Below are 25,760 nucleotides of genomic sequence, written 5' to 3' on the forward strand. Positions count from 1 at the left end.
AGGTGCAGGGCCCAGTCTAGAGAGCAGAGTGTATATATCCTAAAGGAAGGTCAAGGTTTGAAAGTCTGTAACCGGGGAGACTTGGTAGATGATCTTTCTAAAAATGTATGGTAGGGAGAGAGACTCAGAGTTATCCAGGCACTAGTTGACGGCGGCCTGTACAAGGGCTGGGTAGTGAGGAAGAGATAAGAGAGATTCAGAGGCTGAGTTTTCTGGATGATGATGATTAAGGGATTGCTAAATATAGGGCAGAGAGCAATTTTGGAGGACACGCAGTTTTTCGGCTTCTAATCCCGGAGAACAGAAGGTGATCTCACAAGGTCAGTTTTGGATGCAATCCAGGTCTTCTAGCGTCCAGTTCCGTGCCCTTTCGCCTCTGGGCGCCGCCAGCGACGACGCCAGCCGGCTTGCCTCCCGGGCCCCGGGGAAGGCCACTGCTCCGCCTGGCAACCTCTGACCCTAGAACGCCACTCCTCTACTGCAGTGCGCCTTCCTAGGCGTCAGGGGGCGCTCCCGCACATGCTCGGACCTCTCTGGCCCAGCCCGTCTCAGTAGCCACGGAAGGTGACGTGGACACGGAAGTGGTCGTCGTCGCGGCGGCACCGGTGGGAGCTGGGCGCGGGGCTCAGAGTGCGGCCGGCGAGCGGACTAGCGGCGGTGGCTTCGCACCTGAGCAGCGGCGAGGGACGCAGGCGCTGTCGGATAGGTGTGAGTCCTCTGAACAGAGGAGAGGCTTCTCAGTCCTTCTGCCAGTCGGAGCCCCGGATCCGGGACCTGCTCAGCCGGCGTCACCATGACCAAGGCCGGCAGCAAGGGCGGGAACCTCCGCGACAAGCTGGACGGCAACGAGCTGGACCTGAGCCTCAGCGACCTGAACGAGGTCCCCGTTAAGGAGCTGGTCAGTACAGTCCCAGGAGGCCCAGGAGTCCACCCGCGACTAGCTCTGGCCTCTGTGTGGGCCTCCTGATTTTCTATGCCTCAGTTTCCCTGTCTTAAGACAAAGTGGGGAGGAGTGGGACTAAGTCTCCGGGGGAGTGGAGCGGGGGAGGCCTCGTCCTGCTTACTGTTCTTCCCGGGATGTACACGTGTCACTTTGGCGCAGTTCCAGAAGATAGGGAGGAGCTGCTTCTCTGGCCCTGGGCTTTTTACATGTCAGGAGTGAATCTCCCTTCATTTTGGGGGGCTTTTACAGGGCTCACTCCATGCTGGACCCAAAGTAGGGGCTTACTGAGCGGTTGCTGGATGTATTTGGAGAATGAATGAACAAGTGAATGAATAACGCGGCCGCAGAAAAAGACATCTGGGTAGACCTGGGTGTGGCCCAGAACGGGGCTCTTCTAGGAAGTTGGCAATCCCATCCCGTTGCCCCAGCCCTGAGGCGTCCTTCCTTAAAGAACGTGAAGTGTCACAACTTGGTTGGCAAGATCTCTTCCCTACTTGTAAGAAACTGGCAGGAATTCCATGCATTGTGGCCCACCCCCCAACTGCCACCCTCCCACCCAGGAAACAGGCTTGAGGCCTGAGGGAGGTTACACTAGTTTGTTGCCAGAGTGAATTTAGATGGTACATCCATGCTTTTCCCATTTGGTTCCCCACCAGTACCTCTCACTTTGGATGACCTCCACTTTGCTCACTTGCCTTTAGTGAATTACATTTACCTTTGGCAGTCTTCCCTCCTCCTTGGCTCTGTAGAGTGGAGGTTAGAACACATTCTCAGTTTATATCCCAGCTTCACTGCTTGGTAGCTGAGTGCCCTTGACAAGCTAGTTGCCCTTTATACCTAGATTTCCTTATATATAAATGGTAATAATAGTTCCCATCTCATAGGGTTGTTGTGAGGATTAAGTAAAATACTTGGCAGGTAACAAATGCTGACACATGTAGTTATTATCATTACCTTTTACTTCAAGGCTTTCTTTTTTTTTTAAAGGCCTTTCATAATTGTAGGAATTTTCTCTAGAAAATGCTTCATTAGCAGCTGTCCCTAAATCTTCCATGTATTGATTTTACATTTTGTTCTCATTCCCTTTTCTAGGCTGCCCTCCCAAAGGCCACCATACTGGATCTGTCTTGCAATAAACTGACTACTCTACCGGTAAGATTGGCCAGCAAGCAAGATTCCTTCTAGAGCCCTGATGCTTCTTTCTGTTTGTAGGGGGAGTTGTGTCATAAGACATAATTTCAGGACAGGCCTGTAGGCAGGCTGTACCTAAATCTGAGTGTGTTGGGCATGGAGTGGGATGGTTTGTTTCTGTGGCAGGGAAGCAAGGTAGAGGTCTCATTCTTCAGAACAGTAAGAAAGTCAGGCCACAGAAAACTAAAGTCAATAGGATGCTGGCCAAATCACTTATTGGGCTCACCTTTTTTTCTGCCTTACGTTATTCAAAAAATGGTTTACCTCCCTATAGTATAAAAAAGGCTAGAGACCATTTTGTAAGTTGCTCTGCATTCCAAGGAGGAGGTTGTTTGTGAACAGCCTCCTTGTGCATCTTTTGATGAGGAACAGGAAAAAATGTGGCTTTTTGGGACTACCGTGTTATTTTCCTCCCAATACTTGAATTACTTGAGATACTTTGTTGTTCAGCACATACAATCTGTGGTCATATCTGTTTGATTTTTTCTTACATAACCTCTCCCAATTCTCCTCCTTCATATGCTTTGCAGTGTCTTCAGTCCACAGTGCTTCACCTGTGTGGGCACTGAGCTCTCCACCCTTCAACCTCTCCTGGGTAATGGCTGGTCTCTCCTCTGTAGCAGTGCTGCTTCACTGCCAGGCCTGTAGTCATTGTTGCCTTTTCCACATGTCTCTCCTTGCCATACTTTATTGGGCTCTGGCTCAGAAATTGAGTCTCAGAAGTTGGCAGTTAACCCATTGGATCATTAGTCCATTCTCCTGCCAGTATTCTCCTGGGCCTTGCTCACTGTCTGTAGCATCTTTCTACAGCTCATCAAGAACTATTTCTGACACTGAAAGAGCTTGTGAGATCCCATGTCTTCCCAGACGGATATCGTGTCTAATGAAAGAACAGTAGTGATTCCTAGCAGCCTGACACTGGCCATGCACTTAGTCAGATAGTCATTCAGCACCCCAGTGCACTTTTCAGTCTGAGTTGTTTGGGCCTTCCTCTGTAGTGCAGACTCCCTGGCCTTTACAAGTCCCCAAAGAGCACAGTGTCTTGTTAGCTGAGGTTGGAGCATCACTTCAGGCCACAGTGCTAGGTGCTCCACCAAGACTAGCACTGGGTGCTCAAGGGGCACCTGATCTTTTTAGAAAAGCGGATGGTCAAACTGTTTTGATAGGTCCTGTGAAAGGGGAACCTAGGGTGCAGTGGATGGACAGGAGCGGTCTCTAATCGCCCCAGGAGCTGTGTAGAGGGCGGGTGGGATGGAGAAGTGAGGAGGAAGGAACACACACTTATTTTGTGCCTACTTTGTGCTAAGCCCTTTTACCTACACAGCTTACTACCTACCACCAGGAGTGGTGAGTGGTATCTCCATTTTCACATGAGGTGGAATAGCTGGTAAAAGGTTGAGTCAGGATTTACACACAGGTGCCTCTGCCTTGTGAGCTCCTGCACTGTTGTACCAAGTGTGTGAGCCCAAGGCTATAAGTTTTCTCTTTGGGTCTTAGTCGGACTTTTGTGGCCTCACACACCTGGTGAAGCTGGACCTGAGTAAGAACAAACTGCAGCAGCTGCCGGCAGACTTTGGCCGTCTGGTCAACCTCCAGCACCTGGATCTCCTCAACAACAGGCTGGTCACCCTGCCTGTCAGCTTTGCTCAGCTCAAGGTAATAATTCAGGAACCAGTGTTTCACAGCCAAGTGTGACCAAGGGCTTGGGGGCTGTTGGAGCATGGCTGTGAGAAAGGCTGGCAGAAATCCCACCTTGTTGGCTCTGCCTCATATGGCCTTCTCCCTGCTCATTTTGTTCCCCCTTGAAGGACTCCCTGTGTAAACTTGGGCTTAGCCTCCGTGTCCCATTTCTTTAGAGCCTGAAGTGGCTGGACCTGAAGGATAACCCCCTGGATCCTGCCCTGGCCAAAGTGGCAGGGGATTGCTTGGATGAGAAGCAGTGTAAGCAGTGTGCCAACAAGGTAAGTGTGAAGCTCCCCAGTGTCTCCATCACACATTCCCCCAGGACTTGCCTCTGCCTCCTTTTCGTTTTCCCTCCCGGGGCACCTGTGGCTGTTTGTTGATTAAAGCACTAAGGTAGATCTCAGTGAAGTATGTCTACCGTAAGCCTGTCAACAAAAGGCCCTTTGTTTTCTGTGTTTACTTTACAAGTAGAACAGTGCTATTTTCTGCTCTGCTGCAATATTTCCATTCTTAAGAACCCAGGACCCTGCATGACCCAGCATGGCACTATTGACAGGTTAAATGGGACAAGAGGGCTAGGGGCTGTGGCCTTTCTGAGTCAGTTATTATAGGAATTTTTATGACAAAGGTGGTGTTAATATTTGTTAGGTTTATAGCTATAAACAGATTATTTCCTGGGCAGTTCGGAACTTTGATTTCCATCAGGCCATCTGACAGGAGTCAGGAACTAAAGCCAGCATGGAAGGCAAACATGGCCAGTGACCTTGAAGATGCCTTACACTGTACCCATCTCAAACACTCCAGCAACAGTCACTTTTTTCCCTTCAGCTTTAGAACAGATTGCTGCTGCCGCAGCAGAGCACAGGTGATTTACCTGGCTGTGTTCAGGAGGCATGGTGAAGACTTTAAATGCTAGAATTAGTGGAAGTGAAATGTGTATGATGGGTCTCTATATGAATATCAAGAACAATGGCCTTTCTTTTCTTATTAATTAGCTCAGGGCTTTTAAATATGCTCATTATCTCTATCACCCAGTAATACAAGAACCCAAGTGTAAAATCAGTGGAGCACAATGGCCAAGGCACCAGTTTGCCTGTAGCTGGCAACAGCACAAGTGATGAGTGCAACCCTTGTGCTGTAGGATGTCTGTTCAGAAGATGAATGGGAGCTACTGCTGAGCACTCTTCCTTTGTCCTGCACACTGTACATTTCATCTCAGTCCTCATAATCCTGGGAAGTAGGTATTACTTCCATTTCTCTGTCTCAAGACACCCTCAGGATGGACATACCCATTTATTCATTCAACCGATAATATATTGAACCATATGAAATTGCTGATATTCCAGTTTTTGACCTACAAAAATACTTTGAATTGAGTGCAAAGGTCTTTACACATATATCATCGAGACAAAGCTCCAAGTGGCTGTGGTAACTAAAGCCATGCTCCCTGGCTCCCTGCCCCAGCGCTGTCTCCTGCAGCACACCTGCAGGCCTTGCGAGGAGTGGTGTGGGCAGTCAGAGTGAGCGCACTTGTCTCTGCGAGTTAGTGTAGGTCTCACCAGCCCTAACCTTGTGGGGGCGTGGGTTATTCTTAGTAAGGCACCTTTTAAAATAATTTGTTAGTTCAATAGTATTCGCTGAGTGCTTACCATATGCCATGGGCTGGGATAGGTAGACAAAATCTACCTTCCAGGGGCTCACAGTCTAGAGGAGTCTCCCATTTCTGAACTTGCTGCATTTTCAGATAATTAACTCCTGATGTATTGTAGCCCAGTAAAAAGGGATGTCTCTTAAACCTCCCAGCTGTTTAGCCAGCTAAAAACAAGTGAATGGTTGGTGCTTATTTAATATTCAAAGTTCAGAGTGAGACAGGGACTTGGAACTTGGGTTGCCTCTCACCATCATGCTAGACCTTCCTACACATCCTGCAACTCCTTTCTGAGCTGCCAATTTTTAGTAAGCTTGACTCCCTTCAGAGCTGCCAGCGGGTTCAAGTCCTGGGTTTCTCAGAGTAAGGTTCCTGTGGGTTCAGACCAGGCTCTTGGAGAGAGCTGCTTCTGCAGGCTTCCTCCTGAGCCCCTCTGATGATGAGTATTTGCATGTCTGAAGTTTCCATGAAATAAAATACTTACATTTGAATGCATGTCTGTCCTGCAGGTTACCTAGTGCAGTAGTGAAATAGACAATTTGGTGCCTTAATTTAGAACAGTTTAGGTTTTCTTCTTATTCATGCAATAAAGAAGATAAAGTAAAAACATGGCCATATTTATTGAGTGGAGATAGTACCAGGGGTTATGTTAAGTATCCAGTGCAAGTTATGTAATTTAATCTTACAACAGGCCAGAAAAGACTATCTCCCATTTTCCATAGAGAAAATTGGCTCAAAAATGTTAAGTCGCTTGCTAGGGTCACATTATGAGTAAGTGGTAGAGTCAGGTTCATGCTGGGCTCCAGGCTTAGACTGTGTCCCCTGCATCCAAGGAATACCAGCTTCTAAAAAATACAACTTAAAAGCCTTTAACTTCATTCTCCTAAGCATGCCCACAGTGCAAATCAGGTCTGGGAACTCAGAGGACCTGTACTCTTAGCTGGGCTACTTTCTAGCCACATGATGTGAACAAACCGCACTCTCAGAGCCTCTGTTTTCTTTTGAAATGGGAGTCCAGTCAGTCGCTCATTACACATGCCTTGAGTGCTTAGCCTGCAGACAGAAGAGTAGTCCCCCAGCCTAGGAACTCACGGTCTTAGGACTGAGGTGCGTAAGAAAGCTCCCCAGGACTGGGAGGAGGGGAACCTAATAAAGCCAGAGAAGGGAGGGCAGGAAGTCTGGGGGACAGACAGTGCTGCCCCTGCTCATCACAGAGTTGCTGGGAGAATTATCTGAAATCGTGTGTGTGAGGGTGAGTGTCAATGGCAGGACGTCACAGATTGCAGTGGCACTGTGTTTCACAAACTCTTTTCTGGACAGCTTTAGTGGCCTGGGCGGATATCTCCTCCAGCTAAGGTTGGTGCAGTAAGTTAGGATACAAAGAAGATGAGCTCCATTAGCTCTGCCTTGCTGCTGTGGCCTGTGGTGATGTGGGACCCTGAATAGTCTTTTTGAGGTTCCTGAGCAATGTGTATGCCGGCAAGACTCCTGTGTTGTGTAGATGAGGTCCCTCCTTTCCCGTTGCAGGTGTTACAGCACATGAAGGCTCTGCAGGCAGATCAGGAGCGAGAGAGGCAGCGGCGGCTGGAAGTAGAACGAGGTAGGTGGTCCTTCCTCTGGTCCTTCCTCTGGTAGCTTCCTTCCCCAGCCAGCTGACGCTCAGGCCTCAGGAGTTTGAATCAGCAGAAGAGTTGTGGAAAGGAGTGGGGAACAGAGTGGTGGTGTATAGTATCACTTTTGTCTAACGAATCTCTCTGCAGCCCTGCCTTCTCTGCTGAGCTCCAGAGTCATAGTCAGCTGCATGTCTTCCTGTTTGCTTGGAGGGTTAATCAGCATCTCAAATTGACCATGGCTTAAAACAGATCCCCTTCAACTCCTCCCAGTGTTCCCCTGTAATAGGAAACCACCGTCCTTGCAGTTATGCAAGCCTGAAATCAGAAAGAGTCCCTGACTCCTTTCTTCTGTTACTCCCCTATCCAGTCTGTCAGCAAGGCCTGTGTGTGACTGCTCCTCCCTCATCAGTGCCACCACTGCAGCCAAGCCTCCTTCCTACAGAGTGCGGCAGTGCCTCCTAACGTGATATCCTGCCTCCACACTTGGGTCCTCTCTGCAGGGCTGTTCTCCACACAGCAGCCAGGGAGATCTCCTGAAAACAAATCAGTTATGCTGCTATTTGCTTAAAACCCTCTAATGGCTTTCAGTTGAATGTAGAATAAAATTCAAACTAACATGGCCAATAAGGTCCACCATGGCCCATGCCTGCTTGCTTCTCTGGCCTTGTTCCACATAGAAGAATGCTTTTAACTTCAGCTACATGAACTTCTGCTGTTGCCTAAACACACCAAGTACAGTCTCACGTCAGGGGCTCTGCTTGGTTTCCTTTTCCATCAGGTCTTTACGTGGCTGGCTTCATGTGATCCCTCATGTCTTTGCTCAAATGTTGCCTTAACCCTTCCAGAACCACCCAGACTAGAATAACCATCCCACCTGTCACTCTTAATCACATCCCTTTTATTTTTTATTTTCTTGATGGCACTTACTACTCTCTCTTACTATTTGTTCACTTGTATTGTCTGTCTCCTCTAGAAAGCAGGTAACTAAGGCACTAAAACCTGCCTTGTCTTCACTGCTCTGTCTCAAGCACTTAGAGCAAGACCTGGCACACAGTAGGTGCTCCGTTGACTGGCTGGCTGACTTCTGAGCCCCTTAACTGCCGTGGCTGGAGCCAGGACATGTGTAGTACTCATTGCAGGCACTCCCTGAGACAGAGCCCTGAGTTATGACGGGCCCTTTCACATGCATGGCTACTGCGGAGCCCATGTTTATCCTAACCACTGCCGCTGTTGCTTCTTGATGGCACACCTCCTCTCAAGGCTGGGGGTAATGTGTTCTTGGCATCCTCAGTGCCCAGCTGGAACTTGGCGCTTGTTTGTACATAGAAAAGCAGTGGAAAGCTACAGTACTTACAGGACTGCTATTCAGCTACATTATGGCTCAAATAGGATCTTAAGCCCAAAAGGACACTTACCCACCATTTGTGGCATTCTGGCTTTGGGAAAATGTACTTCAGCTTTCCAAATACCTAATTTGGAAATGCATTTTTAGAACCCAGAAAATTGTATGTTGGGTACTGCACGTAAACCTACTTGAGCCATGAAGTAAATGTGAGTATGTCACATAGATTCCTGAGTTGAAGTCCAGAGATTACCCTCTGGTAAACTGTTAGTCTTTTTTCAGGAAAACATTTCCGTGGTCTCCAGCCCTGAGTTTGAGTGCTCACTTTCTCTTCTTACTTGCCCTCCTGGTGCCGCACTGCTTTCTGAAGCTTGCGAAGATAGGAATCCCAGAGGGTCAACATGTCCATTCTTCCTTCTCTTCATAGCTGAGTTGGAGAGGCTGTCAATGGCTGGCTTTCAGAATTAGTACCTGATTCTGGAGGAGCAGCAGACTTACCACTCATGCCTTTTGTATGTCTCCCTTGTTACATCACCCTAATGTTTGTGCTGGGAACCCCTCAGTAAGAGTCCATTCAACAACACTGAGAGCAGCTTACTGAATTTTAGGGAGGGCTTACTTCCTGGAGAGCAGAAAGACAGCGATTTCCTTTTAATGTATCTTAATTGACCATGAAATAAGGGAAAGGAGGCTGGATCCGTACTGTTAGTCATCCGGGAAAGCACACTGGCAGATCTGTGGGGAAAACATCTTCGGGTGTTCCCCTGTAGAGGCTGAGAAGAAGCGGGAGGCCAAGCAGCGAGCCAAGGAGGCTCAGGAGCGGGAACTGCGGAAGCGGGAGAAGGCAGAGGAGAAGGAGCGCCGGAGAAAGGAGTATGATGCCCTCAAAGCCACCAAGCGGGAGCAAGAGAAGAAGCCTAAGAAGGAAACAAACCAGGCTCCAAGTACGCCCTCTCAGTTGTGAGGCCCAAGCAGGGGTACAGCAGGGACACTTGCTTATGTTTTCAGGCATAGATGAGTGAGTCAGGGGGCTTGGTTATGGGGAGTGGAGGACTCCGAGGGAGCAGTGCCCTGGCTGGTTTCCCTAGAGCCACATGCTGTGGATAGGTGTGTTGGTCAGATACAGCTTAGAGCATTCCCGGCATATGAAGTTGTGCTTTTTGTTAAGTTTCAGATTCTAAGCTCACGGAGAAGGTGGAGACTGCCTAAGGTCAGATGACCCGTAAAAGTCCTTCACATCTGTGAAGTACACTGAGAGGCACCTGAGAGGGGAGGAGCTCTGTGGGGAGGGCGGAGGCCTGGGGTCCTGTTCCTGCTTGCCCTCCCTGGCCTTCGGCAGGTCACCTAACCTCCCCACCTTTTTATTTTCTTGTAACATGAGGATCATACCTCCTTATAGGGTGGTGATAGGATTGAGTGAGAAAGTCAATGGGATAGGGTCATGCAGCTCAGTCAGGCTTTTAAAAATTTTGCCTAAAAATCTCAAAGCCAATTTTTTTTCTAACTGCAAATGTAATGTATTTATCAGCAAACGGCAGTCACCTGCAACAGCAGCAATTACTCCCCATTCCCAGCAGCAATCACTCTTAACAGTATGAAACGTCACCTTCTAGTCTTTCTTTTTATATTCATCTTACATAGGAATGATGACATTCACAATACTATTAATGAATCTCGAACCTGTTTCCTCAAATGGGCAGCACCTGTCCATACCTGACGCCTCCTGATAAGCCCCTGCCCGCAATCCCTTGGGACTCGGGTCCTCACCACGTTGCAGAGAACACAGGACTCTGTGGACTAAGCTACGTGAGATTTCCAGAATGAGCTCATTTTGAGTGCAGTCCCCTGAGATCCAAGAGAGAAGGCATTTCTGCTTCTTAAAACAGCTTTCTCTTCAGGGCCTGGGCACTTTTGAGAAGAGGGGTGCAAGTGGATCTGCATGGGGGAGACTAGCAGCCGTTGGAAGGTGGGTCTCCTCAAAGTGACGGAACTTTTCTTTGTAATTTGTCCCTCCAGAGTCTAAGTCCGGCTCTCGGTCCCGCAGACCGCCGCCCCGGAAGCACAGCCGGTCCTGGGCTGTGCTGAAGCTGCTGCTGGCACTACTGCTCTGTGTTGCTGGCGGGCTGGTGGCCTGTCGGGTGACACAGCTGCAGCAGCAGCCCCTCTGCACCAGCGTGAACACCGTCTACGACAATGCGGTCCGGGGCCTGCGCAGCCATGACATCCTCCGGTGGGTCCTGCAGACCGAGTCCCAGCAGTGAGCTTGTCCTCAGCCCTGCTGCCTCCCAGCCTTGGAGCTTGGATTCCTACGGAATTGGGTTCTGCTGGACACAACCTCTTTTTAGCTCAGACCTACCTGCCATCATCAAATGGCTGCCGATGGTACTTGAGATCTCTTTATAGACTTCTTTGTTCCTTAGTCAGGGTTCCCTGGTGGAAGAAGAAGTGGGAGGTGGGGACAGTTACCTGCATGCCTGAAGGAATAGGCTTGGGATGGGGAGAGGAAAAAGCCTTTTCTAGTTGCTATACAAAGTTGCGTAAAGGCAAGGCTCATTTCTACTAAATGGTCAGGTCAGCTGTCACTACATTTATACTTTTGTATGTCACAAACCTTTCTTTCATTCCTCCCTGGGTAGCCAGGGCAGATCAGGAGGCAGTGTGTCACTGGGGACACAGGGATCACCATACTCAGCGATCTAAATTGAGGGGAGGGGCATAGCTATTTTCTTAAGGACCTCAGGCACTGAGACATTTTAATGACCGTATAAAATCTCAGGCTGTGAAAGGGGCTTCAAGACCATCCAGGCCAATATAACAATTGCAGACAGGGAACCAGGCCCCCCATGACTTGCCTACAGTCTTCCAGTTAGTTTGAGGCAGGACCGGACTCCCACTCTGGTATCCTTCTTTCCTTCCCGTCATTTTGCCTCCTTTATAATGTCCTGAAAGAAGGGAACTCACACCAGAATTGAGTCTCTCAGCTGGAGTATAGACTCTTTGGTGGTAGACAGATTCATTGACCCACAAGTAGAAATCTCACAGCCATGAAGGTCTTGGGCAGCTCTGTGGAGTCCTGGGCTAAGTCATGTGGCACCCATGAAATGGGGACAGTCCAGGCTCCTTGCCTTGATTTGAGAGCATTAACTCCCCCATTGTCAATAAACAAGGAGGTGCGGACCCTTGCAAAGCCACATTGTCTTCAACAGCTCTGTCAGTAGTTAGTGTGACTAAATACCTCAAAGGCAGCCTGAAAACTCAAGCTTCATAGGCTGAGGTTTAGAATTATATGAATCTAGACCTGTAGTTACACCTATACATTCAAAGGAAGCAAGTAGCATCATGGAGTTTAAAAGTGGTGCATTAACTAATGACTAGCACAATTAATGGCAGGACTGTCCACTCTCGTCTGCCAGATTAAGCATTTTCTTGCTTTCTAGCCTTCTCTGCCTCTTCTTTTTCACAGCAGCTGGATGAAGGGATCAGAAATGGTCATGTCATGGTGCTCAGTCACCAAAAACTCCAGATTGCAAGCTTCTTGCCTCTCCATAGGGAGAGCAAGTACCTGTTATGGTTCAGACAGAGGATGGGGTCCAGCTTTTTAGTCCTAGTGGCCCATTTGGATGGACTGCCACTTGTGACTGTCCTGATAATGGAAGAAATGACTTGTTCTTTTCTCCCCCAAGAACAGCCCTCCTGCAGAGGCCCACACCTTACTCAGAATCACTACACATTCCTTTAGTCTTCCTCCAAGCTCTAGAGCCACTGGTACAAATGCTTTATTGAAACTAAACACACAGTACACAAAAGGAGATTAAGAGAATATGGAGGTCGGCATAGGGGTCCAGCCCCCGTTCTGAGGCTGGCTGAGGCAGCGGCAGGGGTGAGGGAGGCTGGGGCCTACCCAGCCTAGTCAAGCCAGCTCGCTGAGGGAGGTTCACTCATGATCTCGAGATTTGATGCTGAGGTTCTTTTGGATTTCTATAATTATTAAATACATGTCTGAGTGGTCTATGTTCTTTTGTATTTTGAGGGCTGGGTGGGACAGGGGTGGTTTGTGCACAGCTGCTGCTGGCTAGGATAAGAGAGGAACTATAAGTCTTAGGCTTCGTCCCAAGTGGAAAGTAGGGAGATTTGCAAAGAATGACACCAGGAAAGAGTCTGCTGTGGGCCTGACCAAGCTTGTGCTCCAGGAGGCACTTCAGTCTCTTCCAAGGTGGAGCTTTTCATCTGTCCTTGTGCCTGAGGGCTAGTGTCAGTCTGTACTGTCCAGAGAGAGATCTGGCTGCAGAGTGGTCATCTGAAGGTAGATACGCCTGGACAGCTCTGGTCCCACACGGCGGGAGGTAGATGTCACACCTTCCCCACGGCGTACCTTTATGTCTGCAAGCAAATTCTGGCGTTCTTGTTCCGAAAAACACCGCCTATAAGCCTGAAAGTGGTAAATGACCTCTCAGTACCCCATCATCCATGGTCATTCCTTGTCCATGAACAAGAGCACAGTAAGTGTGTGTGTGGCGGGGTGAGAACCCGTCCTCCCTCCCTGGGTCAGTATTAACGGCTCTGAGCAGACCTGCAATGCTGACCTATAAGGCATTCTTGGGCCCCCACCAATGCTGTCCCTGAAAACCATCTGGGCCTGCTGGGTGTAGACATCTGGACCACCATACCTGGACCAACAGCTGTGGGGAGGGGTAGGCATCCACTACAGCACTGGCCATTTCCAGACTGACCCGGTTCAGCTGCTGAATCTGTCTCCTCCAGACCAGTGCGAGTCCCCTGCCAGCACGGTCCACCTTTGCCCCTCCGGCCCAGTCACTCTCCAGGCAGAAGGAGAAACTAGTTTGATCTCGGAGCTTCCTGTGAATAGCACCGTTGAAGAGCTGCAAGTCATTCATTACTCCTGCACCTATCCCTTTACTGGCCTCAGACAAGTGGGCACAGTGTCACATCTGGCCTATTTGAGGGCTTTGTTCCCAAGCAGGTTTACTTGATGGTTCCTTTAAAAATGACACCTAGTCCACTCTGTTTATGTTGAGATTGGGTTGTACTGACCAGAGGCAGTGTGCACAGGTCAGGCACAAGGAACTGGCTATCAGGCAATATGGAGTCTGGTTTTGGTTGTTATAACCTGCTAGGAGCTTATACAAGTCAGTCTCTTCAGACCCCAGTTTCCTCAATATAAAATGAGGGACTTAGACTGGACTGTCTCTGAGGTCCTTTATTTTAAAGGCTGAGTATGGACACTCCTTGAACTATTACTCCTTTCTTATTACACTGTGACCCGATCTGTAATGAATCCTGGTAAGGTGGCCCACTGGTGACCCAGTACCAACCTGCAGGGCACAAGCTTACACATGAGCTAAAGCAGAGCATTTAAAGGGACAGGGTTTGAGGGCTTTTTCTAAGAACCCCTGATGTGAAGTGAGCAATTTCTGCCTCAAGCTTCTCAGACAAACAGGCTGGCAGAAAATTTAGGGAAAAGGGACATCTTTGCATACCAGAAGCACTGTAACAGACAAGGCCTAGCAACAGATGCAGGACTTATGGGGCGCACTCACTTGAAGGGTGCCTCAGCCACAGCCTTTGTGAATGTGCAGGCGAAGTCAGCCAGTTCTTCCCAGCTCTGCACGATTCGAGCCTGGGCTTGTGTGTGTAGCTGCAGATCCACCAGTGCCTAGAAACCCAAAGCAGGATAGACTGGAAGGGCAGAGAGAGCCTAATTTGAGGTGGTTCTCACTGTTCACTGAAGCTGCACCCAGCTCCCTGCTGGGCCCCTTCTCTCCTATGCAGCACCAAGGCAGACAGCAGGCACTTTATTCCTTACCAACAGCAAACCAAATCAGGTGAGATGAGTGGGCGCCCAGTTTGATGCAGGCAACAGGAGGTTCTTACCTCTTCCATGTCTACCCTGGACACCATGGGCCCAGTGTTGGCCTCTGACAGTTTCCATTTTTTCTTCTCCTTGACCTGTTCTTTCTTTGCCACTCCCTGTTTTCTTCTCTTTGGAGGATTCAGATCACTGCAGCAGGGGAAAAAATCAAAGAAGGACAGCAGCTCCAGGCTGAGCTCAGACAGAAGAGGTATGAGAAGACAACCAAAGTGCCCCACTGGGCTTGACAAGGACACTATCTTGCAGACGGACCCAGACCTGAGATTGAAAAACTTCACATTGGCCCAAGAGCTACCCCTTTTAATGCTAAGTCTTGAGAACAAATCCATACCTGAAGCGTTTCTCTTGATCCACAATCACCAGGGACAGAGCTTTACCTTCTGTCTTTGCTGTGATGTCAGTTACAAAGCTCTGAAGTGTTTCCTTCCCTTTCTCCATGCTGCCGAGACTTCCCTGCATGAAGGGGCAGAAATGCATTAATACTTGCTCCCTAGAGTCAGCCCCCTCTCCCATGCTTCACTGCCCAACCTCCGGCTCTACCCACCTGCTTGAAGTTGTAGGTCATGGACACAAACGCCTCTGCCAGAAGCACCACCAGGACCATGGGCTCCTCCACCCAGCCCTCCTCTCCATCCTGCCAAAGGACCCAGAACCCAGCAGAGGGAGGCAGATCAGCAGGTGCTCAGCACCTGCGAGAGACCCAAACCTTCTGGGTCAGTGAACTCACCCCCATCAGCCTAATCCGTTTTGCATCATCCTTTCTCCTCTGGACTGAAGTCACAGTGGCAGGAAGCAATAACCCCTGATCCTGTCCCTCCCCAGTCCTCAACTGTTCAAACGGGGTATACTGCACCTCAGAGGTGGTGATAGGAAAAGAACAACAGTGAGTTGAAATGGGCTGAGAAATAACTGCCAATATTTCTATACATTTTGAATAGAGGAATGGAGGGAAAGGAAACTCTTCCGAAGGGTTTGGTGCAAATAAGTAACTTGAGCTTTAAAAGTAGATGCTAACTATGAGCTGAAGGGCCCTTACAAACATACAGGGTTTGTATGACAAAGACACAAACCACAAGAGAAAAGTCAGTCTGTGAAAGCACCTTCTCTTCCCCATAGCTAGGGAAGAATCAAAGCAAGCCAGGGCCACCTCACAGTGAACGATTCTACAGCAGTATGGCATAATAGGAGCAACTGGAAGCAGGCCCTGGGCAGAGAGCTTTCTGATCAGGTCCCTATTAGCAAAAGCCAAGACCCATAATACAGCAGAGTGCGGGAGGAGCCACTAGTACGTGTAATCCTTAACAAGGCTTTCAACATCTCTTGAGCTTCAGTTTCCCACTTGTGATGTGGTGATTAGAACTCCTTCCCTATAGGATAACTGCGACCAGAACCTAAGAATGTGGAAGTGCCTTGAAAGGATATATGAATATTTAAGTTGGCTAATACCCCAAATTACTGAGAAAAATACGAGTCAAACAAGAGAAGACAAATATCTTAATGTTTCACCTACAGACTCCTGAAAATGAGCGGTGGCATATTTTGGGTTGATGGATAGGAGTGGAAGGTACAGGAGCTGTCCTAGTCACTGCACAGCCATTCAGGGAAGGAACATTTACTGCATGCCTACTGTGTGCTTGGTGATTGTATCATTCTGTCCCCACAGCAGGAGAACTGAAAAGGGTTGTGACAGTGTCCTCATTGTACATATGAGGCACAAAGAGATGAAATGATTTGCCCATGGTCACAGCAATAAAGCCATGAGGCTGGGATTCACACCTAAGCTGCCCATTCCCAAAGCCCAGTTAAAACTAGTAATCCTGTGCTGATTCTTCCCTCTGCCCCACAGACCCATTCTCCACTTTTCCCCATTCTGCTCTCAGCCAGAGGAGGGAGATCTCTACAAACCACATCACAAGGTCTGCATGTCTTCTGGCTGGGCTTGGCTACTGGGGAACACAGGAGTTTGGAGGGAGGGAGGAAAAAAAAGTCAGGGTATTTCTTTCCCTGGTTTCCTTGCAATGGGGTCACTAAGATTTTGCTATGCACCCTGATGGAGACAAGTTTTTTTCAAGGTGGGTCCTCTCTACATCTCTCTCTCCTGGTAACCACTTCCTCCCCTCATCCCTTCAGGCCCTAGGCATGGTAACAGCTATGCTGGAGGTTCTCAACCAGGGGCAATTTTTCCCCACAAGGGACATTTGGCAACATCTGCAGACATTTTCTATTGCCACAATGGGGAGGGGTGCACTGGCATCTAGGAGGTAGATGCCAGAGATGATGCGAAGCATCCTACAGAGCACAGAACAGGCCAGCGCAACAGAGAACCCTCCGACCTAGAATGCAACAGTTCCTGAGGTGAGAAACCCTGAGTTAATGCTGTTACTACCCTGAGGCACTGTGTTGTCCCTATCATTTCCTTGTCCCATCGTGATGCTTTGGAAAACAGTCCCTTTATTACATCACCCTCAAATTATCCTAAATTGACTGTGCCATCTATTTTCCTGCTGGGACCCTAATACAGCCTTTAGAACGAAAGCATATTTATCCTATAACTCTAAGGAGGAGGAGAGACATGTGCCAGAAAACCCCTACCTCAGTGGGCCCAGGCCTTCTCCTCCAGGTGATGCTGCCAGGCACAGCCTGAGCCTCAATCCCACAGCAGCACCCCATGGACTGCAGCGCCCCAAGAAGCTGGCCCCCACCTGCCATCTGTAAAAGCCCTGCAACAGATGGGAAAGGGGCCGTCAGTGGGTGGTCCAGGAGGCAGGTAACTCAGCATGGAGTGAAGACAATTGCTCAGAGGACCTGGATCCAGCACCACCACAATGTGCCTCAAGCATTCCTCTGGCCTGAGAGCTTTCAGCCTGGTAACCAGTGCGGCCTTCTTCTTCCTTTCCTGTTGTCTCAGGGTGCTTTCCCTCTGGCTTGCTTGTCCCCGTGGCTGGCATCCCTGGGAGCCTTTCCTCTGAACCTTCTGACTGCGCCTGGTTCTCTTCTGAGGCGGGGAGACCACAACGTTTGTTCTGGTTACTGTAAAGCTGTTGCTCTGGACGGGACAGGTGGTGTGGTGGGCTGGAAGCTGGGGGCATGGACTGTCTACCACAGGGTCCTTGTTATTTGATGCACACCTTTCAGAGGTGTCATGGAAGGGAACATCAGGGATCTTTGGAAAGGGCTGTTTTTTCCAGTCACATGATGCTCCATTACTTTCATGATCCAAAACACTTTTAATTGGGGAGGTAGAGTCCTCAGGGCTCAGCTGCTTGTGGGACAAAAACTTACATGTAAGCCTCTCAGCCAGGGGAATAATTTCCTCCTCAACCTCACTTCCACTGCTTAGCACCCTGACTGGCTCTGTTTGTTTGACGGTTTCAGCTGCATGAAGGATAGGTGGTTGACCTTTCAACCTTGGTGATGGAGGACAGGAAGTCTCAGAATCTGAGGTGTCAACCACTACAATTTCCTCCCTCTGAGGCTGCAGCCTTTTTGTTGAAGATGGTTTCTTCTTTAGAAAAGTAAATGTTGGCAACTCCTCAGAGTCACTCTCACTGGAATCCATTGACAGTGATGACTTCTTTAGAGCCATTGATACATGCTAGCAAATTAATTCCCTAAGAAGAAAAGAGAGATAAGACACAGACTGTAGCATTGAATTCAGTCTATAAGATGTGTTCTATCTAAGCTATATGGAAATAAATATGATAAACAGAGAAATAGAGAAACAGAGAAACAGGACATGGTCCCAACACATTCAATCTGGAACTCAGAACAGCTCTGTCTGTAGTCTAACATGAGCTCTCCTCAAATCCCTAGGTCAAGGCCAGGTATAAACAAAGTGGAAGTTACTATTACAAAATTTTAATGGGATAGTAACAAGGCTCAACACCAGCCCCCTGTTGATCTCTGCATTTGAAATAGAGATGCCAAACTCATGCTTTAAAAATAAAAAACTGAGGTATAATTTGCATACCATAAAACTAATTTTTAAGTTCAGTGGTTTTTAGTGTATCTACAGGTTGTGCGACCATGACTACTATCTAATTCCAAAACATTTTCACCACCCCAAAAAAGAAATCCCATAGCCATTAAGCATTCACTGTCTATTTCCCCAACCCCTCAGCCCCTGGCAACCACAGACCTTTTTCTGTCTCTATGGATTTGATTATTCTGGATAGTTCCTGTAAATGGAATCATACAGTGTGACCTTTTGTGTCCAGTTTCTCACTTAGCATAATGTTTTCAGGGTTCATTTATGTTATAGTATGTGTCAGTACTTCATTGTTTTTTGTACCTAAATAATATTCCGTTGTAGATATGCCACATTTTATCCATTCATCACTTGATGGATATTTGGTTAGTTTCCTTTTTCCGGCCATTATCAATAAGGCTGCCATGAACATTCATGTCCGAGTTTCTGTGGGGACATGTTTTCAATTCTCTTGCATATATACCAAGGAGTGTAACTGCTAGTTAGTGTTCGCGAATCATTCTTTGAACAAATCTTTACTAACACTGGGGGTCTGATCCAGAATTGGCCATGTTACCTTTCTGGGGCTCATTCTCTAATAAAATAGGGATAATAACAGTAAGGTCGTGAGAAGTACATGAAATCAAGTATCTACATACAGCATTTAGCACAGTTTCTGCCTCACAGTAACCTCTCAGTAAAGTAAGATGAATGAGTGGGGGGGACCTCATCGCTGTCCACAAGGTGGGCCTCTGATGACTGGCCAAATAAGGGAGACAGCCCAGCCGACCCCTGTGCGGCACGCTCCGCGCCTCTTCCGCCGCCACCAGGGCGCGGCGGTCCGGCGGCACGCTACGGTCTCGGGCAGAGGCCCCGAAGACCCCGGCCAGCAAGCCGCTGCGGAGCGGGGCTCAGGAGGAGTGCCCTGAGCCGCTAGCCCGCCCGCCCGCCTGCACCGGGGGTGCTTACCTGCAACTTGCCCTGCCCCTCTTTCGACGCAAGACCCGGAAGTAGATCGGCCTTAGCGGGGGAGGGGGCAGTTATTGACACCGGAAGCGGCCGTACAGCAAACATGGCGTCGGTGGTGCGGGCCCTGAGGACCCGGGCGCCTGGTAATGAACCCTGTGGCTGTTGCGGGCGAGGGGTGGAGGCAGATTGGAGACCTTGCAAGGAGTCTGGGGGGGGCGGGTGGAGGGCGTTCCCTGCGGAGAGCCTTGGGTACGGCGTGGTGGTAGTGTGCAGGGCCCACGAGGTTAGAGGGACGGCTGTCGCTGAACACGTGACATCTAGGGCTCCGGGCCATGGGTGCTGTTCGGGGAGCACGTGTCCTTCCCCTGCTTCCCTAGCGGCTAGCAACCTGGACACGCCTCTTTCCTTCTCTGGGTTTGTTTGGACTCCTTCATCTATAAAAATGGGTTGCTAACATTGGCACACTGGAGCTCGAAAAATTAATCCATTCGTTCAACGGGTTGAGAGGTCTTTGTGCCAATCACTGTGGTAGATGTTTCAGCATAGGAGGTAAAGAAAGGCTCGATTCTCTGGGTGGTTCTTTTTAGTGGAAAAGTCAATAAATGAGCACATACGTAAAATGTAAATTGTGACAATTTACACAATTGCTGTAGAGAAAGCAGAACTATGTGTGTGTGTGTCTGTTTTCTGGTTTGGGTAGTCAGGGAAATCCTCAGAGGAGGTAACGTCTTAAGACTTGAAGGGTGATGAGAGGCCTAGCTGGTCCTGTAGGAAAATGAAGGGCAAGAGAGTGCACTTGATCCAATCTTACATTTTTGAAAGCAAACCGTTGCTCTTAAAGGGGAGGTAAGAGAGGAAATCAAGGGACCAGATGGGAAGCTGTAGTAGTGGCCCTGATGAGAGGTGATTTAGCCCAGTGTTGGTAGGATCAGTGAACTTGGAGGGAAATGGATGGATTTGAGATTGTTTTGGAGACAGAATCCACAGAGCTTGCAGGTGCACTGGATACATGAGGTGAGCAAAGGTGAGGAATCTGCAATGACTCCTTAATTTCTGCCTGAGCAACTGCATAGGTGCTAATATCATTTACTTGGAGGAGGAAGATGAGAGTAGAGTGAAGGGCAAAAACTTGTTAATAAGATAATGTAGGTAAAGCAATAAGCGCAGTTCCTAAGCTTAGTGAGTGAGTGAATGAACAAATGAGTAGGTGTGTTTAAGGGTAGGTGGATCCTGCCGCTGGGCATTTAACATGTTGTCTTTCTAAGTCCTTATTTCTGGTCCTTTGCCCCAGCTAGTCTCTGTTCTCATTAAAACTTAAGAAACCTAGGCTCCAGGAACTCTGAACTTCTAGTCTTCAGAGACCCACAAGGCTTCTTAAAGACTCTTGGCATGGCCCTGATTAACCATGGCTGTGTCTGGAGACCTCGAAGGCAAGGACTGCCGGCCCTGGGCTTGTCATATAGCAAGGTGCTTTCATCTTGGTTAGTATGAATATTAGTTCATTTTCCTTTTTAAAATAAATGCCATTGAACACTTTGGAATGAATCTGTAGAGATTAACAGGGCAGGGAGTCTTCTTGGTTGTACCTGTGCTTAATGGGCTTGCCAGTGAAATGGCTAGGAGGCTGTTGGAGCCACCCTGAGAGAGCCTTTTTGTTTACATGTGTCTGGTGTGCAGTAAATAGGTGGCTGGCTGAGAAAGTGGTGGCTGAGGCCACAGCAGGAGTCTCTGGGTGTCCTGTTAATGGGCCCTGTGGTCTGGCTTTCCACAGTGCATGGAGCCTTGAGGGCATGTGGTAAGTGAAGCTGAAACAAGCAGCTCTGTGGTATCCTCTTGTTGGCTTCTGGTTCTTTGGTGTTTGTCTCTCCTCAACAGGACTGATGTGTCAGGACCCAGGGCACATGGTGTTTATTATTTTTTTTCTTGTAATATTTCACTGTCATCCACCCTGCCCCCAGCCACCCACAGGCATCTCATGCAGTGCTTACACCCTGGAAATACAAGGAATGATCTATTCCCCGTCATGGGAGAAGGCCAAGGACTTCCAGACACTGCCTGAAAGTCAACACAGTCAAGTGGCATTTCTGCACCCATATCTTCCTCACCTCCCTAGCCACTACTGCCTGCCACCTCTCAGCTTAGCCAATGGACTACTGAGGCAGAGAAAGAGAGTCTGATTGGGTGCCTTTCTGTATAACATTTCTGTTCTCTCTGTAGTTACAGCCCTGCTGAGCCCACCTCAGGCTGCAGCTCTTGCTGTCAGATATGCATCCAAGAAGACAGGTGGCAGCTCCAAAAACCTTGGTGGAAAGTCACCAGGCAAACACTTTGGCATCAAGAAAATGGATGGTGAGGGTGCACCTTGGCTTCTGTTTCCCAGCTGTCACTACCCTGTTGTCCCTGGGTTCCTTTGAAGAGCCGGGAAACCATGCAGGTTCCTGGCCCTATACTCTCCACTTGGCTCACCAGAGCATTTGGCTCCAGATTAAAGAGGCAGATTAAGACCTGAGGTGGGGCACGGGGGTGAGGGGTGGGTACTGAGAAAGAGCAAATAACTGTAAGCCTTAGCCATGCAACTGGAGAGAGGAGGCTGCTGGTTGGTGGATGGCGCTGTTTCATGGGACCATCTGGGAGTTGGTTTTATCAAGGGGCAGGCTTCGAGGTTGGTGCACACTATTTGGGAAAGCTCAGAAACTTTCCCGAGACAGCTTCTCAGGAAAGAGAAGGCTGTCATGTTTTCTTAGCAGTCTGCTGTGCTGCCCCATCACGGGGCCCAGTCAGTGAACTTGTGGACTTCTCTTCTAGGTCACTATGTTCATGCTGGCAACATCCTTGCAACTCAGCGCCACTTCCGTTGGCATCCAGGTGCCCACGTGAGTTGCCCTGTGGCCCTCCCCCTTTTTTTCTTTGGTAGGATCACCTCTCTGCTCCTAAGCACAGTAATAGTAACTGAACAGTTGCATTTATTGGGTACTTATCAAATGCCAAGCATCATGCTGATACCTGGGCCTACATTATCTTATTTCATTCTTACTCCATTCCTGTGAGGTAGTAGGTCTCATCTTCATTTTACAGTTAAAATGCCAGAGACTTAGTGTAGAGGCCCAAGTGCCCGGGCTTGGAGTTGAATCAGGTCTTCTTGCCTCCCAGTTACACTGTGTTTTGCCTTGGGTGAAGCATTGTTCTTGTTCTCTTGGGTCTCCTTTCTAACCCCCAGTTCTTGGAGGAGGAGATGCTTGGTGATTCAAGATATTTTTCTGAATCTTGCAAAAGTAATTTCAACTTATTCCTTTTCCCTTAATAATTCGTCCCCCCTTGCATAAAGTTAATAAGTGACTGAAAGAAAGCATGAATGTAATAGAATCCAATGTGTGCTAGAAATCAGGGCCATAGCAGGCAGGGATTTCAGTTTCAGCAAATTGGGGGTTACTTTCTGATGTACCAAGTTCTTTGTTAACACATATCTATACTATACTCTTCACATTATTTTAAATATCAGTTCAGTTTCTTTTGTTTGTAATCAGTCCCCCCACCACCACCCACTGCCCCTTTTTGGCAATTTCAGGAGGCACAGAAAGACTGATGGGAACCTGTAATTATTTCATAAATGCTAATTTTTATGTGAACCGATTGTATTTGTAGTAGCTTTATCTTTTAGAACTTGAGACATTGGACATGTGGCTATGTTAACTCTTGGAACTTAGACAATAATGATAATAATGGTAAAAGTTAACATGCTTCAAGCTAGGCGGCATTCTAAGCTCTTTATGATTGTTAACTCATTTGATCCTTGAGGTGACCCTGTAAAGTAGTTAATATTACCCCCATTTTGCAGGCGAAAAAACTAACACACAGTAAAGAAAAGTAACTTGCCAAGATCATACAATAGTAAATGGTAGTGCTGGCATTTGAATCAGGCATCCTCACCCCAGAGCCCATCCTTTTAATCAGAGAAATACTGAATAAAGCTGGACTACCTGGGTAAAAACTGCCACACATTCAATATCAAGTTCTAAAAGAAAAAAGCTAAAATGTTTATAGAGCCCATTGTTTATTTAATCTCCTAGCTGGTATTTCTCGTCTGAAAAACAGTTAGAAATAGTGCCCACTTAACAAGGTAAGAATTAAGTGAGTTCATATATGTAACAGGACTTGTAACAGTGCTTATAAAGTAAGCACTATATAAGTATTAGCTGATAGCATTGTTGTTTTATTGGCATATGCATTATCTATATAGCTTTGCTCTGTACTTTTCCAGAAAGCTTAAACTTTATAGTTTGAAAATGTGTATAGATGAAAATGTGTATCAAATATATGTCAATGCACATCAAACTAATGTTTAATGTAACAACTTCCCAGGGGCAGAAATGAGGGGCATTTTCCTGGGCCTGGTTTGGGCATCGTTCTGTTGTGGCTTCTGGCCACTGCACAGACATGGGTCCAGGTATCAGCTATCAGGGACTGAGCAACTACCAGGATTGGCTGTTGAAGATTTCTTTCCCCTGCTTTGTCACAGAGTCAGTAAAGTACAAAGCAAAGAAGTTCCAAGCGCAAGCGGTGGGAAAGGGAAACCCAAATAGAGCTTTCTGAACTCTCCCCCAGGGGCCTGAATCCTCTGAGGACTATCCTGAAGCCCTGGGATGGACCACCTGGCTGGGTGTCCGGCTGATCAGCTCTGTGTTGCAGGTGGGGCTGGGGAAGAAGAAGCACCTGTGTGCCCTGGAGGAGGGGGTAGTCCGCTACACTAAGGAGGTCTACGTGCCCAGTCCCAACAACTCAGAGGCTATGGATCTGGTCACCAGCCTGCCTAAGGGTGCTGTGCTCTACAAGACTTTTGTCCACGTGGTTCCTGCTAAGCCTGAGGGCACCTTCAAACTGGTAGCTATGCTCTGAACTCCTGGTTGAGGCCATTGGACAGAGACTTTGAAGTCCAGGTGACATGAGTGGGTGGTACCAGAAGTCAAGGACTGGCGTGATGGCAAGTCTGCTTTGTGGTGATTGCAGAAGGATTCTGTGAGGTGACTGGGTGGGAAGCCCATTGGGAAACCTGACCTGGAACCAAAAATAAAGTTAGCTGGGGTCACAAGTCTATGCTTTTCGGGATGGAGCTGTTTACTGATTTGTTGGTCCTTATTCATGTTCTCCAGTGCACTCCAATGGACAGCCTCAAACCAGGAAGAAGCCTATCAGAGTGAGGAAATGAGAAGAGAGGACTTTGAGGGGGTTGCTTTAGCACCATCCCCAGAGAGGAAGGAAGAGATGGGTTTGTGCTTAAGGGCACCACTGCTCCTTCACCTCCTGGACCCCACACAGGCTGAGGGCCATCTAGGAGGAGTGAGGTGGGGGGCCAGTAGAGGAAACAACACTGTCACATTCCTCTCCTGAAGCCATATTAGAGGGGGCTGTGGTGCCAGCCCCAGAAATGGCTACATGGCAGACCCCTCCCTGCCTCTGTGGGTTCAGGGCAGAGAGGCCCAGTCTGCCGTGGAATACTAAGGTCCTTCCAGTGATGAGGCAGAATGGATGATGAATAGGCTTCTGCCTATTCACTGGGAGAGAGCCACCAAGCTCACATTCTTCTCTGGTTCCTGATTTATCTTAAACCACAAACAGCAGCAAAGAATCAGGCTCCAGGGATCCTCAGCCTGGGCCTAGAGTAGGCTGGGGGCCAGCCTTCATTGTCAGCCCAACCCAAGACCTTTAGAGGCTTGGCTTTTGTCACTGGGGAGGTCTCAGGTGGGGCAGGAGGTCTTCTGGCCATTGGAGGTAGGTGGTGTTGGCTGCAGCCCCAGAGAGGGGCTTGTGGAGTCCAGCGGCTTCCTTCCAAGGACTCTTCTCTGTCCTGAAAACAGGAGTTCAGGGATTGAGGGCAGAAAAAAGTCTTGCAGTTCTGGAGGTCTGCCTTACAGTTGGCACTTTGTTCTCTTGGCCAGACCTGATTCCCCACCTCCTGCGGATCATGGTGAAGGTGATCTGGAGTTTATTGAGGTTCTTTGGCTTCCTTTTGTGGGATCTCGTGTACCAAGGTCCAGCTGGGGAGATGGGTTGGGGCGTCTCCTTGGGCTCAGTGTGTCCCTGCCACTCTCCTGGAGAAGCAAAGTGGAGGAGGAGGTTCTCTGCTACGCCATGGTGTTTCCCTGAGCAGGGCAGGGGACTGCTTCCTGCAGTGGGTGAGCAGAGCCATGGCTGGGTGGTGGTGCAGGCAGTGACCTTAGGGCCTCCTTGTAGCTTGGTGGCAGCTGGAGGGGTAAGAGAGCGAAGGCATTAGCCGTTCCCTGCCCCCACCCCTAACCCCTTAAACACATGACCTTTCTTTGGACTACTGCTCTCTCCATCCCCTCTCTCAGTGATGTTACTTCCTGGAAAGAAGTTGAGTCCTAGAGCTGCTGGCCTCACAGAAACCCTTTTGTGGGAGCCCGCCCTGAGTCACAGGGCAGGCCTTCCCGGGCTGGGGTCTACCCAAAGAGGTGAAGTGGGGACTCCAGCCAAATCCTGGGGCTCTACTTCAGGTGTC

At 48.7% G+C, this 25,760-nt stretch overlaps 3 protein-coding genes across 8 annotated transcripts; 2 read left to right on the top strand and 1 right to left on the bottom strand.

Moving 5' to 3' along the window:
• The first annotated feature begins 561 nt into the window (after positions 1-561).
• On the top strand, positions 562-12,429 carry LRRC59 (leucine rich repeat containing 59). Its single transcript, XM_036879610.2, has 7 exons — positions 562-898; positions 2,036-2,095; positions 3,632-3,790; positions 3,991-4,095; positions 6,993-7,065; positions 9,191-9,364; positions 10,437-12,429. The coding sequence occupies exons 1-7, from the start codon at positions 794-796 to the stop codon at positions 10,679-10,681; spliced, it is 921 nt and encodes a 306-aa protein (XP_036735505.1). The 5' UTR covers positions 562-793; the 3' UTR covers positions 10,682-12,429.
• On the bottom strand, positions 12,181-19,375 carry EME1 (essential meiotic structure-specific endonuclease 1). 5 transcript variants are annotated; one of them, XM_036879601.2, is made up of 9 exons: positions 19,247-19,375; positions 17,116-17,921; positions 16,903-17,030; positions 14,855-14,944; positions 14,642-14,763; positions 14,313-14,439; positions 13,979-14,094; positions 13,088-13,277; positions 12,181-12,849 (listed from the first exon to the last, which is right to left on the bottom strand). In XM_036879601.2, the coding sequence occupies exons 2-9, from the start codon at positions 17,894-17,896 to the stop codon at positions 12,673-12,675; spliced, it is 1,731 nt and encodes a 576-aa protein (XP_036735496.2). In that variant the 5' UTR covers positions 17,897-17,921; positions 19,247-19,375; the 3' UTR covers positions 12,181-12,672. The 5 variants fall into 5 exon arrangements, 2 of the variants coding, with proteins under 2 accessions (XP_036735496.2, XP_036735497.2); XR_008997349.1 differs by having other exon boundaries at positions 12,698-12,849; positions 13,979-14,117; XR_008997350.1 differs by having other exon boundaries at positions 12,698-12,849; positions 13,088-13,300; positions 13,979-14,117.
• On the top strand, positions 19,284-24,337 carry MRPL27 (mitochondrial ribosomal protein L27). 2 transcript variants are annotated; one of them, XM_057501361.1, is made up of 4 exons: positions 19,284-19,389; positions 21,464-21,595; positions 22,052-22,119; positions 23,849-24,337. In XM_057501361.1, exons 1-4 carry the CDS (start codon positions 19,350-19,352, stop codon positions 24,137-24,139), a joined length of 531 nt encoding a protein of 176 aa, XP_057357344.1. In that variant the 5' UTR covers positions 19,284-19,349; the 3' UTR covers positions 24,140-24,337. The 2 variants fall into 2 exon arrangements, with proteins under 2 accessions (XP_057357344.1, XP_036735507.2); XM_036879612.2 differs by having other exon boundaries at positions 23,933-24,337.
• The last annotated feature ends 1,423 nt before the right edge of the window (positions 24,338-25,760 follow it).

This window comes from Manis pentadactyla, chromosome 4 (genome assembly GCF_030020395.1).
Source record: "Manis pentadactyla isolate mManPen7 chromosome 4, mManPen7.hap1, whole genome shotgun sequence".
NCBI classification, from domain to species: domain Eukaryota; kingdom Metazoa; phylum Chordata; class Mammalia; order Pholidota; family Manidae; genus Manis; species Manis pentadactyla.

What these genes read in the sequence shown, in the direction of transcription:
- EME1 (XM_036879601.2), bottom strand. Translation starts at nt 17,896, where the DNA reads ATGGCTCTAAAGAAGTCATCACTGTCAATGGATTCCAGTGAGAGTGAC. An exon ending in GATCAAGAGAAACGCTTCAG is followed by an intron (nt 14,440 to 14,641) that starts GTATGGATTTGT and finishes CCCCTGCTGCAG; the next exon opens with TGATCTGAATCCTCCAAAGA. An exon ending in GTGGCTGAGGCACCCTTCAA is followed by an intron (nt 13,278 to 13,978) that starts GTGAGTGCGCCC and finishes TGCTATTCACAG; the next exon opens with GAAGCTCCGAGATCAAACTA.
- LRRC59 (XM_036879610.2), top strand. Translation starts at nt 794, where the DNA reads ATGACCAAGGCCGGCAGCAAGGGCGGGAACCTCCGCGACAAGCTGGAC. An exon ending in GCGGCTGGAAGTAGAACGAG is followed by an intron (nt 7,066 to 9,190) that starts GTAGGTGGTCCT and finishes GTTCCCCTGTAG; the next exon opens with AGGCTGAGAAGAAGCGGGAG. An exon ending in GGAAACAAACCAGGCTCCAA is followed by an intron (nt 9,365 to 10,436) that starts GTACGCCCTCTC and finishes TTGTCCCTCCAG; the next exon opens with AGTCTAAGTCCGGCTCTCGG.
- MRPL27 (XM_057501361.1), top strand. Translation starts at nt 19,350, where the DNA reads ATGGCGTCGGTGGTGCGGGCCCTGAGGACCCGGGCGCCTG. An exon ending in CCTGAGGACCCGGGCGCCTG is followed by an intron (nt 19,390 to 21,463) that starts GTAATGAACCCT and finishes TTCTCTCTGTAG; the next exon opens with TTACAGCCCTGCTGAGCCCA. An exon ending in GTTGGCATCCAGGTGCCCAC is followed by an intron (nt 22,120 to 23,848) that starts GTGAGTTGCCCT and finishes ACTCTCCCCCAG; the next exon opens with GGGCCTGAATCCTCTGAGGA.